Source organism: Nicotiana attenuata, chromosome 11, assembly GCF_001879085.1.
Source record: "Nicotiana attenuata strain UT chromosome 11, NIATTr2, whole genome shotgun sequence".
In the NCBI taxonomy this organism is placed as follows: Eukaryota; Viridiplantae; Streptophyta; class Magnoliopsida; order Solanales; family Solanaceae; genus Nicotiana; species Nicotiana attenuata.
Window position 1 is genome coordinate 36,637,867 of NC_031999.1, and position 12,494 is coordinate 36,650,360.

Consider the following 12,494-nt stretch of genomic DNA (forward strand, 5'->3'; position numbering starts at 1 on the left):
AGGGACATGCATTGGTAGATCATCTTGCTGAGAATCCGGTGGGAGGAGAATACGAACCCTTGAAAATGTATTTTCCTAACGAAGAAGTATCATTCGTAGGAGAAGACATTACTAAAATATACGACGGTTGGAGGATGTTTTTCACCGGGGCCGCAAATTTCAAAGGAGTGAGCATAGGAGCAGTTTTGGTATCAGAGACGGATCAGCATTATCCGGTATCTGCTAAACTCAGATTTCCCTGCACTAACAACATGGCGGAGTATGAAGCCTGTATATTAGGACTCAATATGGCAATCGATATGAACATTCAGGAGTTGCTGGTGATCGGAGATTCATATTTGCTCGTGCACCAAGTACAAGGAGAGTGGGCCACCAAGAATTCCAAGATATTGCCATATCTGCACCATGTGCAGGAATTGAGAAAAAGGTTTACGAAGATAGAATTCCGACATGTGCCGAGAATTCAGAATGAGTTTGCCGACGCATTGGCCACTTCGTCATCCATGATACAACATCCAGATAAGAACTACATTGATCCCATTCCGGTGAGGATCCATAATCAGCCGGCATATTGTGTTCATGTCGAAGAAGAAGCGGATGGAAAGCCTTGGTTCCACGACATCAAAGAATACTTAACAAAAGGAGAGTACCCAGAGCATGCAAATCACACTCAAAAACGCACACTCCGGAGACTGTCGAATCACTTCTTCCACAGCGGAGGGAACTTGTACAAAAGAATTCCTGATTTGGGTCTACTAAGATGTGTTTACGCGAAGGAAGCTTCTAAGCTACTTGAGGATGTGCATGCTGGGACATGTGGTCCACACATGAATGGTTTCGTCTTGGATAAGAAGAGACTCAGGGCAGGTTACTTTTGGATGACCATGGAGACGAATTGCATTCAGTATGTCCGCAAATGCTTTCAATGTCAAGTGCATGCCGACATGATAAAAGTGCCACAAACAAGCTCAATGCAACAAGCTCACCTTGGCCATTCGCCGCCAGGGGAATGGATGTTATTGGTCCAATTGAGCCCTCTGCTTCAAACGGACACAGGTTTATTCCGGCCGCCATCGATTACTTCACAAAATGGGTCAAAGCTGCGTCTTACAAAGCCGTAACCAAGAAGGTCGTCGCAAATTTTGTCAAGGATCGTATTGTCTGCTGATTCAGAGTTCCCGAGTCCATTATTACTTACAATGCCGCCAACCTCAACAGTGATCTGATGAAAGCTATATATGAAGCTTTCAAAATTAAGCACAAGAATTCCACAGCCTACAGACCTCAAATAAACGGATCCGTGGAAGCCGCCAACAAAAACATCAAGAAGATACTAAGGAAGATGGTAGAAAACCATAAACAATGGCACGAGAAGTTACCTTTTGCTCTGTTGGGATACCGCACTAAAGTTCGCACATCAACCAGGGCAACTCCCTACATGTTGGTTTATGGTACCGAGGCTGTCATCCCAGCCGAAGTGGAGATTCCTTCTTTTAGAATCATACAGGAAGCTGAACTCAGCGATGCAGAATAGATAAGGAGTCGTTATGAACAATTGGCCCTTATCGATGGAAAGAGGATGAACGCAGCATGTCACGGCCAACTTTACCAAAACAGAATGTCTAGAGCTTTCAACAAAAGGGTTAAACCAAGACAGTTTACGCTAGGGCATCTGGTACTGAAGAAAATCTTCCCGCATCAAGGTGAAGCCAAAGGGAAATTCTCTCCCAACTGGCAAGGTCCGTACATGGTTCACAGGGTGCTAACAGGAGGAGCACTCATATTTGCATAAATGGATGGAGAAATCTGGCCAAAACCAATCAATTCAGACGCAGTCAAGAGATACTATGCATAGATAATTTATGTTTCCTCATCTGATGTAATTGAACTACGCTTGACCTGATTCCCATTTAAGAGGGGATACGTAGGCAGCCTTATGGGTTCGGTCATATCATAATAAAATTTTCATTTCCCCCAAGATCAGAAACTGGGGCAGTATTTTGAGGAGGACCCTCAAAATTCCAAAGCGAGTCCAGCCAACGCCAACATATGTCAGACAGCTAGAAATCGGTTAAGAAATTGGGGCAGAATTTTGAGAAGGATTCTCAAAATTCCGAGGGGATTCAGCAAAGCCTATTGTCTACAAACGGTCAAAGATCATCTACCAAACTGGGGCAGAATTTTGAGGAGGACCCTCAAAATTCTGATACGAGAGAATTGCAATGTCTCTGAAATGTGTTACAGTCACTAGTTCATCTAAAATAATGTGATATTTCATAAATAACTCTACTTTCATCAATAATTGCATATTTTCGAAAACTCTATTTCCATTACAGTCAGGTATTACCCAGGGGAACACGAAAGGCTTTCACAACGGAGCAAAGCAAGGCCGGCGGACAGAAGCACGAACCAACATCATCACTATTACATATCATGGCTGAAATATCGCCAACCTATCCAAAGGCGTCATAGTCTAAAGGCATCATCCTCATAGCCGGAAGACATCATGCCATGGCCTGCGGATCTCTCAAACTTGCATATCATTATTCAAAGGCGTCATGGTTCGGAGGCACCATCTTCATTGCCCGAGAACATCATTTCATGGCCTGCGAATCCCTCACCGAAAAATTCATGGCCCAGGACATCATGGTCTGAGGACGTCATCTTTAAACCGTCTGAAGACAACTTTCATGGTCCAAAGGGAATTTGCATCATGTTTAAATTTCTGCACAAATACATGTTTGTAGCATCTTTTATCTGCGGGTAACCAGTGAGCAACCGCTATCCTAGCAGGAGCAATCACGCTCCAGTTCCTCCAACTATCTCGAGCCTTAATCGCTCACCATGGCCGCTTCCGCATCTCGTGTCCATTCTTGCAAAAATTTACTCGGTATATTTCACCGACGAATCCAGAACTACACATGGCCTAATTCCTGTAAAACCAGGGATATGTAGGCAGCTCGGAGACCGGAGTCCGGCCCCTTTCTTTCAAAGCATCCCGTCCGGTCAAAATTGGCCATCATTTCTTTACCCGAAAACTCTTTCATCCTTCCCGGGCAGCTGTTAATACCCAATTTTTTCCTATTTTTTTATATGCATAAATACCTTCAAAATAGCATATATATGCACATATAAGCATGCATAAGGTTTTTATAATTTTTTCCATAATTTTAAAGATTTTAAATTGATTTATTTCCTTCCCTTTTACTCATAAAATCCCCCAATAATTACCCTCAAATTATTGTTGGGGTGATTTAGTCATTTAAATTCCATATTTATTTATGCCAATATATGGTTAAAATATTTTTTGTGCATTTTTTATAATTGCATATAATTGCAATATTAGCCTTATTAATGTATAATTACGTTTATATACGTAAAATTGATCTCCTATATTGTTAAAATGTTAACTATCTATTTTAAATCATTTTAGTACACAAAATTATTTTCCAGAAATTATTTATTATTTATTATTTATTATAAATTATATGGGGGAAAACTGGCTATTTAAAATGTAGCCAGATTTGCATTTCAATTTCAGCCTTAATTTAAACCCAACCCCAGCCCAATTCCGTATTAAAAACACCCGACCCAAACCCTGAACCCGCCTACCCGACCCAGCATCAATTAAATCCTGGCCGTTGATCTAAGAGATCAACATCCCGTATTAGCCCTTACCATTTTTAATTTCAAACGACCCCTAACCCTAGCCCATTATTAAGAGACTACCGCCTCTGTATTCTCTCATCTCCTCTCCTCTCTCAACCACTCAACCTAACCCTAGCTCCTTCAACCGCCGACCTCTCTTTCTCCGATCTTCTCCGGTGATCTTCTCATCGACTCCTAAGCCTCCAACGGCTTCTCTCATGCCATGCTTGCCTTCTCTAAGGTCTTCAAGGGCCCAGGGCCACGCCGCCTTGCATCTAGGGTTTGTCATTTGGCTGTTCTTGGCTACTTCAATGTGATTTCGAGCAAAATCACGTTGTACTTGTTACGGTCCTTAGGATTCTAGACAGGTTCTTTCATCTCTACTTGGGTTTCTTCTGAAACCCTAATTTCTGCCTACATCTCCTAGATCTGTACAATTTTAAAATGATTTGAGTCTGTTTCTTTGATGTTTTACACTATCCTTGGAACTCTTTACAAGAATCATCTATTCCAAAGTGTTTTCACCTTCTTCTGAAATTAGGGTTTTCGGACCTTCTTCTAAAACTTTATTTAAACTGATTTTTATGTTTAAACTTCTATTTTCTCGCATACTTCAACTGATTCTGTGAGTTTACTACCTCTTTAACTTGCCTATGTTGAAAACCCTAATTTTTCTAGGTTTCTTCGTTTGATTTTGTGACTAGCTTGTTCTTGTTGAGTTTCTATGACTATCTCGCTTCGAATGTGTTTCTACTGAGTTTCTTATGCCTAACTTATATCACCTCTATGTGCTTATGATCATCTTGACTGTTCAGACTTTCCTCTTTCTATTGATACTGTTTAACCCGCATGTTTGCTATGTCTGGTTATTCTTATCTTCTCTATTTATATGCTGAATATTGAATCGTGACATCCTCTTTGATTGATTCTGGATTCCCTATTTTTATGGTTTGATTGAAAGAGCTTCCATTAAACCTTCAATTTCTACCGCTTCTATTCGAATTAATTGATTCGCCTACCTTGTCTGTTGTGGTACTTTATTCTTACTGACTATTTCCTTAATTAGAGTGTTCTGAACTTAGCCCTAATTGTTTACCCTATACTTACTAAATTTGAATCTTTCCTTATTAGTCATACACTGATTTCTTTCCTTATCTGTTACTTGTTATTACCGTTTGAATTAATTCCCTTAACTTAAGGTAGTACTTGTCCTAATTTTTCTCTAATTGATTCTGAGCTCCATAATTACTATGCTACTATGATTCTTAACTTATTTTTATCTAATTTCGAACTACTATATATACACACGCTCTAATTAACACAAAGACACAAATATTTTGGTTCAAAAAGCTCTCTCTCACACTTAAACTTTCTGCTCTCTCTTTTGTGCTACTTGCTATTATTTTAAGTTAGCCGGCTGCAAGCCAAGGCTAACTATTGTGCTCTCCTGCTCCTTCACTTTTGTTTACTATCTTCTTTACTGGTATGTTCTAGTTTCAATTCAAGTCCCAACAACAATATGGTTCTTTTACTGCTTCGGTTCATCATGTTTCTAGTTTGCTTTTACTTATGGTTTTGCTGTGAAACTTGCAGTTAATATGATTACATGATTGGCATGTTATGTACTCCCCTTCCTCGGGATCAGTATGAACATGTTCCCCCCCCCCCCCCCCAATGTAGTCTGTCTTCATGTGATTTTGCTCTATCTAGTTCCTGGTATGAGTCTCCTTGTGAAGTAGTCTGCACTCCTAAACTTGTATGGTTCTTAGATTGATCTTAAATCATGTGGATCCTATACTGACCCCCCTTAAGCATTGTTGGTTCTGTAACTATGGCTGATCAGTTGTGTCTGAGCATGTCTGTACCAATTCCTAAGACCTTTTCTTGTTATGTGTTTACAATCACGTGCTCTGTGTATCCCCAATCCCCATCACCCCTGTATGTAGGTTCTTTCCTCATGTTTTGGTCCTGTGAGTATCACTGATGTGTTTTTGGGCTCCATGTTTGATTTGCTGTTGTCTAATCATGTACCTCTCTTTTTTCAGAGTTGTTTTACTACATGACTCCCTCTTTTATTCCACAAATTATTTTAAACAAACCTCCTTTTAATACTGTTTTCCTACTAAGACCTTTCAAATTGTGTCAAGCACTCTCATTTTACTCCTAAGTCAATAGGTTCTGCCCCCTCCAGTATGTATACTTCCTTGGGATCCTCTTGAAAACCCTCTGAACTCTGGCATACGGAGGTTGGCCCTTTCCACACTGCACTTATTCAATTTGGTTACCAAGTCTAGGTGTAAGCACTTCCCGGGATCCTTGAGATCCTTAGGGAACTTTGATGCACCTAGACTATGGCATTGTCTATGAAATTTGGGCATTTGAGGCTATTAGAGGTTTGGGGGAAATCACTTGGGCCTACTTCAGGCTCCCTATAGTGTAACTTCTTCTTTTTCTTATCTACAGTATGTAATTTGTTCATCTGGGTTGTAATAATTATTTGTAAACAGACATTAGGGTTGGCTAGTGAAAAGTGGAGGGTAGTTGCATATGTTATCAATATCAATGGGTAGAAACCATGCCTTAGGTTTACATTTCCTATATGCGCATTAGAATCCATGTCTAGGACCAATACATTCTAAGCATGTCAAGCATTAGATATCATGTTCTTAAGTTTACTGTTTCAGCATCTCATTTTGATATTCTTGCTATTCTTTAGAAATCCTGTTTCTAGGATAAAATGGCATTAAACAAAACTGCTACTCCTGTACGCTTGACCGCATGCTCTACAATACTGTAACCTTTTATGCATTTAGAAATCATGCTTTAGGAAATTCTTCATGATGTGCATTTAGAAATCCTGCTTTAGGAATTTTGCATATAAATCATTCTGCATTTTATATGCATATTAGATACCCTATTTTTAGGATCACGCTCACACTCACTTAGTCACACCTAGTTGAACTACTGACGCATGAAAAAAAGGACATAAAAATAGTCTCGCGTTTGATTATCCGCTTAAGTAAAATCGGTCATAATCCTGTATATCTTTGCAGCACGTAGAACAGCGTGCTTTAGGTAAAATAACTTCTAAATGGTTTTTATAACCCTGATAATTGTTGTGCATCACCCTACACCTAGGCAAGCCTTAGGTAATCAAGTCTCTTATAAAACTGGAAACTGCCTCGTTGTGTTTATTGCTTAATATCGTTCTAACTGGCTTAAAAATCGGTAGGCAAATTGATAGGGCTCCCACTCCTGAGTTTATAAACTACAGGTCTCGTGTGTTCGGATATTCCCTTAGATATCATGTCCTAGGATACTGATTAACAATATGGCCTTTATTTGTGTCTGAGTCGTGCTGTTTTATATGCATTAGCTGTGGAGGTGAACTTGAGCCCTTATCTGCTATTTCTTGCTTTTATTTGCCAAAGTCCTATGTGTTCTTGCTTGTCGCCTTAGTATCTTCTCCTTTAAAACCTTAAGGGTCTGTCTAGAACCACCTATAGTTAAAGGTCCTAAATCCCTCCAGGACCATTAAGAAGGGACGGGTAACATCAAGCGATAGAGATCGCTACCCAACACTCGCGCTAATAACCATTAAGGGGTGGGACGGGTAGATATGGATATGATGACCAGTGCGCTAATGCCATGTGTAGCCCCTTTCTAGGGAGTGATTATCGGGCATTGTACTGCTGTGATCCTATAGGCTAACCGACCTAGGACCCCTCTCTCCCAAATCCTCTTTACTTGAAAACTTTACTTTCCTTTTTATGCACACAACTTGTTTAAATTCTTGTCTTATTATTTGAGTTATACAATGCCCAACATGCTTTATTTGCAATTATTTACTTCAACTATTTATTTTTTAATGGACTAATTCGTAAGTATAAGTTCGGTCGGGACCCACCGTTGTGGACCGCGAGGGGTGCCTAACACCTTCCCCTCAAGGTTATTTCGAGCCCTTACCCTAAATCTCTGGTAATGCAAACCAATCCAAGAGTTAATCGCTCTAGGTGCCCTAACGCACCATAATCCGTTAGGTGGAGACTCTTCAAACCCAATTCTCAAAAGGAAATGAGTTACTACCCCCATGAATGTCGAAACCTGGACCTTCTTCCCCGTAAAAAGGGAGGAAAAAAGGGGGCGCGACATCTGGTATACCTAGGGTCAGGTGGGGTGCATTGACTAAGGACAAAAGGCCCAGGAGTTTCTGGCTATGGGGGCCTGGAGGAGTAGTGGGGACGCGAGTTGTATGTGGTCTATGACAGCAAATTGTATTAAAAAGGCGGCGAGAGAGGTGTTAGGGGTCTCAAAGGGTTTTTCTAGTGGCCGTAAAGGGGACTGGTGGTGGAACGAAGAGGTTCAGGGAAAAGTGGAAGCCAAGAAAGCGGCATATTTGAAGCTAGTAAAGAGTATAGACGAGGGGCAGAAGAGTGCTAACAGGGAGGGTTATAAGAAGGCTAGGAAGGATGCGAAGTTGGCGGTTACTGCGGCTAAGACCGCAGTGTTTAGTCGTTTATACGAAGAAATTGGGGATAAAGGCAGGGACAAGAAGTTGTACAGGCTAGCGAAGGTGAGGGAGCGGAAGGCCCGGGATCTGGACCAAGTGAGATGCATAAAAGATGAGGAGGGAAGAGTTTTATTGGAGGGGCCACATATTAGGCAGGGATGGCAGTCTTACTTCCATAAACTCTTGAATGAAGAGGGAGATAGGGGCATTGTGCTGGGGGAGTTGGAGTACTCGGAGCGACAGCGATATTTTGGATACTGTAGATGCATACGAGTGGGGGAGGTTGTAGGGGCAATGCGCAGGAAGAGCAGGGGTAGAGCGACTAGACCGGATGAGATTCCGGTGGAATTCTAGAAGAGTGTGGGTAAGGAGGGCTTGGAATGGCTTGCTAGGTTGTTTAACGTCATTTTTAGGACGAAGAAGATGTGCGAAGAGTGGAGGCGGAGTACGATGATCCCGTTGTACAATAACAAGGGGGATGTCCAAAACTGCAATAACTATAGGGGTATCAAGTTGTTAACCCATACGTTGAAAGTGTGGGAGAGGGTAATTGAAGGGAGGTTGAGGAGGTGTGTGTCTATTTCTGAGAACTAGTTTGGTTTCATGCCGGGAAGGTTGACTACTGAGGCCATTCACATTGTGAGGAGGTTGGTGGAGCAGTATAGGGAGGTGAAGAAGGATTTGCATATGGTGTTCATTGACCTGGAGAAAGCCTATGACAAAGTCCCGAGAGAGGTTCTATGGAGATGTTTGGAGGCTAGAGAAGTGCCTGTAGCGTATATTAGAGTGACTCAGGACATGTATGATAGAGCTAAGACACGGGTTAGGACAGCAGAAGGAGACTCTGACTACTTTCCGGTTGAGATGGGGTTGCATCAGGGATCAGCACTTAGCCCATTTTTGTTTTCCTTGGCGATGGATTCGTTGACGCGTCACATTCAAGGGGAGGTGTCTTGGTGCTTGTTATTTACGGATGACATAGTTCTGATTGATGAGACGTGAGGTGGCGTTAGCGAGAGGTTGGAGGTTTGGAGACATACTCTGGAGTCTAAGGGTTTCAAGTTGAGCAAGACCAAGATAGAATACTTGGTGTGCAAGTTAAGCAGTGTTACCCAGGAGGCGGACGGAGATGTGAGACTCGATACGCAAGTCATTCCCAAGAGAGAGAGTTTCAAGTATCTGAGATCTATAATTCAGAAGCATGAGGAGATGGATAAGGATGTCACACACCGTATCGGAGCAGGGTGGATGAAGTGGAGGCTCGCTTATGGAGTCTTGTGTGATAAGAATGTGCCATTGAGACTTAAGGGTAAGTTCTACAAGGTAGTGGTTAGATCGACTATGTTGTATAGGGCAGCGTGTTGGCCAGTCAAAAACTCCCATTTCCAGCAGATGAAAGTAGCCAAAATGAGGATGTTGAGATGGATGTGCGGGCATACTAGGTTGGATAGAATTAGGAATAAAGTTATTCGGGACAAGGTGGGAGTGGCCCCTGTGGAGGCAAAGATGCGTGAGGCAAGGTTGAGATGGTTCGGGCATGTTAAGAGGAGAAGCACAGATGCCCCGGTCAGTGGATGTGAGAGGTTGGCCGTGGGAGGTGAGAGGAGGGGTAGAGGTAGGCCAAAGAAGTCTTGGGGAGAGGTGATCAGGTGGGACTTGGCGTAGCTTGAGCTAACCGAGGACATGACCCTAGATAGAAGGGTGTAGAGGTTGTAGATTAGGGTAGAAGGTTAGTAGGTAGTCGTGTGTTTTCCTTTGTCTTCTCTAGTTCGATAGTATTAGTGCTAGTACGGTATCCCTTTTTTTCCTTAGTTTGCTAAATCTGCATGACTTGTTCCGTTATTACTTGCCATCGGTAATTCCGTAGTTTGCTAGCAGTACTTTGTTCATATTCCGTTTGCTGCCTTGGATTTAGTTTTCTAAATATACTAACTTGCTATTACTTGCTATCAGTACCCCTTTCATATTCTCTGTTGCTATCTTCGATTTAGTTTTCTAATTATTTGTCTTGCTATTACTTGCTAACAGGCTTCTTTCACTTTCTTTAGCCGAGGGTCTATTGGAAACAGTCTCTCTGCCCTGCCAGGGTAGAGGTAAGGCTGCGTACATCCTACCCTCCCCAGGCCCCACTTGTGGGATTATACTGGGTGGTTGTTGTTGTAGTAGTAATAGGAAATAAAAACTTGAAGAAAAATGAAATTGATTACTTAAAAAAGAAAACCAATAAAATATTTTTGGTAGAAAAGTTGTACAGTTTTATTCAACTAGATTTTATAAGTATCATTCCTTTTCGCTTCCTTCCTCCATCTCTTTAGCTCTTATTATTTTGTAATAACAAAAGAAAGAAACATCGGTTCACTTGCATTTAGGTTCCTCTTTTGTAAGTTCTAATTATTATTTCTTAATAGATTTATCTATCTTGAATGATAATTTGACGTGTTTATAATTTTGGAATACTTCATATATGGTCATTAGGGGTGTTCATAAAAACCCAAAAAATCGAACCAAACCGAAAACCAAACCAAACCGACCAGAAAAACCGATACTTTTTGGTTTGGTTTGGTTTTGATTTTGAATTTTAAAAAACCGATTAAATTTGGTTTGGTTTTGATTTTAATCAGAAAAAATCGGAAAAAAACCGAACCAAATCGACTATAGGAGTAGCTATTTCAAATTTATTATTACACCTATATATATGTATATTTTTATACAAAGTTTAAAAAACTTAATGGTCATGTTAATAGTTTGCACTTTTAGTATAGTTCTTTACCTTCACATTCTAGTTTCATTGGTAGTTTTCTTTTGTTAAGCGTAAGAATCCAATTCATGTTAAAAATAATATATTTTTAATTGAGTCCTTAAATTATTCATCACTATTTGATTCAATTATCATCAATATATCTTGGTAAATAATAAATTTCTCAAATGGCAATTGATTTGATAGTGTTAAGTTGAAAATGTGGTTGCCGGAATATGTGTTTGGTAGTGTATGGCTTATATTTAAGAAAAAACCGACAAATAACCGAAAAAACCGACAAAACCCGACATAAACCGAATCGAAAAAAAACCGACTTAATTGGTTTGGTTTGGTTTGGTTCTAATATTTGAAAAATCGACTTACTTGGTTTGGTTTCTTTTAAGGGAAAAACCGTTTCAAACCGAACTATGAACACCCCTAATGGTCATTATGGTGCTAGTTTACAATTATTATTTTTTGAGGAAAAATATGAAAAGTATTTTCATAGACTGTTATAGAGGATTCCAAAATGATTTTGTATTAATAATAGTTGGCGTTGCTTCTTATAATTAGTCTTGCCAATATGTAGAGTAGGAACCAAAATGATCTTATGTTTGATACTTGCGCAATTTTAGTAGTGTACGGTCTTTATTTTATATTTTTACTCGTCTTGATTTGTAGTCTATGTGACTGAATTTAGTTTATAAGTATACAAGCATCATTCTAGCGATGTGCTCCTGTTAATACATTTCCTTAGTCCTTACCTACATTATAATATAGTTTCGTGGCATTCTATTTAAAAGATATTTGCAGTACACCTTATTAATCTTTTGTTTTTCTAGTTATGCCACTAGTAACTACCTTAGGGATCTTGAACAAACGCTTATTGACGAATATAATACCATATTGAAATAGGAGGAAGACTATTGGAAATCAAGATCTAGGGTAACTTGGCTAAACAATGGCGATGCAAATATAAAAAAAGTTCATATGAAGGCAACCAACAGAAGAAAGAAAAACAACATTGTTTTCTTAAAAGATGATAATGGGAATTGGATAGATGACCAAATTTCTCTAATGAACCATACAAGGAATTATTTCTTAAATATTTTTACAACCTCCCATGTAAAAATTGATTGGTCGATTATCAAAAGTGACAAGGAAAACTTTCATAATATTGACCTCTCAATCCTTGATGATCCTTTAAGAAATCATAAAATAAGGAAAGTCTTCTCCTTTAAACCATACAAAGCTCCAGGTCCGGACGGGTTGCACTCCTTTTTCTTTCAAAAATATTGGCACATTATATGCAAGGTCATAAATTTGTGTCAAAAAAATTTTCAAACAAAAAAAATGCCACCGGACATCAATAACACTTACCTATGCCTAATCCCCAAATTCAATAATACAAACAATCTCAAGAACTTTCGGCTTATAAGCCTACGTAACACCATCTACAAAGTTATAACAAAAATCATTGTCAATCGAATCAAGCCCTTCCTACACCAACTTATCAACCAACAACAATCTAGCTTTTTAAAAAAATAGTTGGGTTAGTGATAATGCTATCGTTATCCAAGAAGTCATGAAGAAGATCAA

At 39.8% G+C, this 12,494-nt stretch overlaps 1 protein-coding gene across 1 annotated transcript; it reads left to right on the forward strand.

Moving 5' to 3' along the window:
• LOC109234818 lies at nucleotides 8,846-9,160 on the forward strand. Its single transcript, XM_019400869.1, has one exon. The coding sequence runs from the start codon at nucleotides 8,846-8,848 to the stop codon at nucleotides 9,158-9,160; it is 315 nt and encodes a 104-aa protein (XP_019256414.1).

What these genes read in the sequence shown, in the direction of transcription:
- LOC109234818 (XM_019400869.1), top strand. Translation starts at nt 8,846, where the DNA reads ATGGTGTTCATTGACCTGGAGAAAGCCTATGACAAAGTCCCGAGAGAG.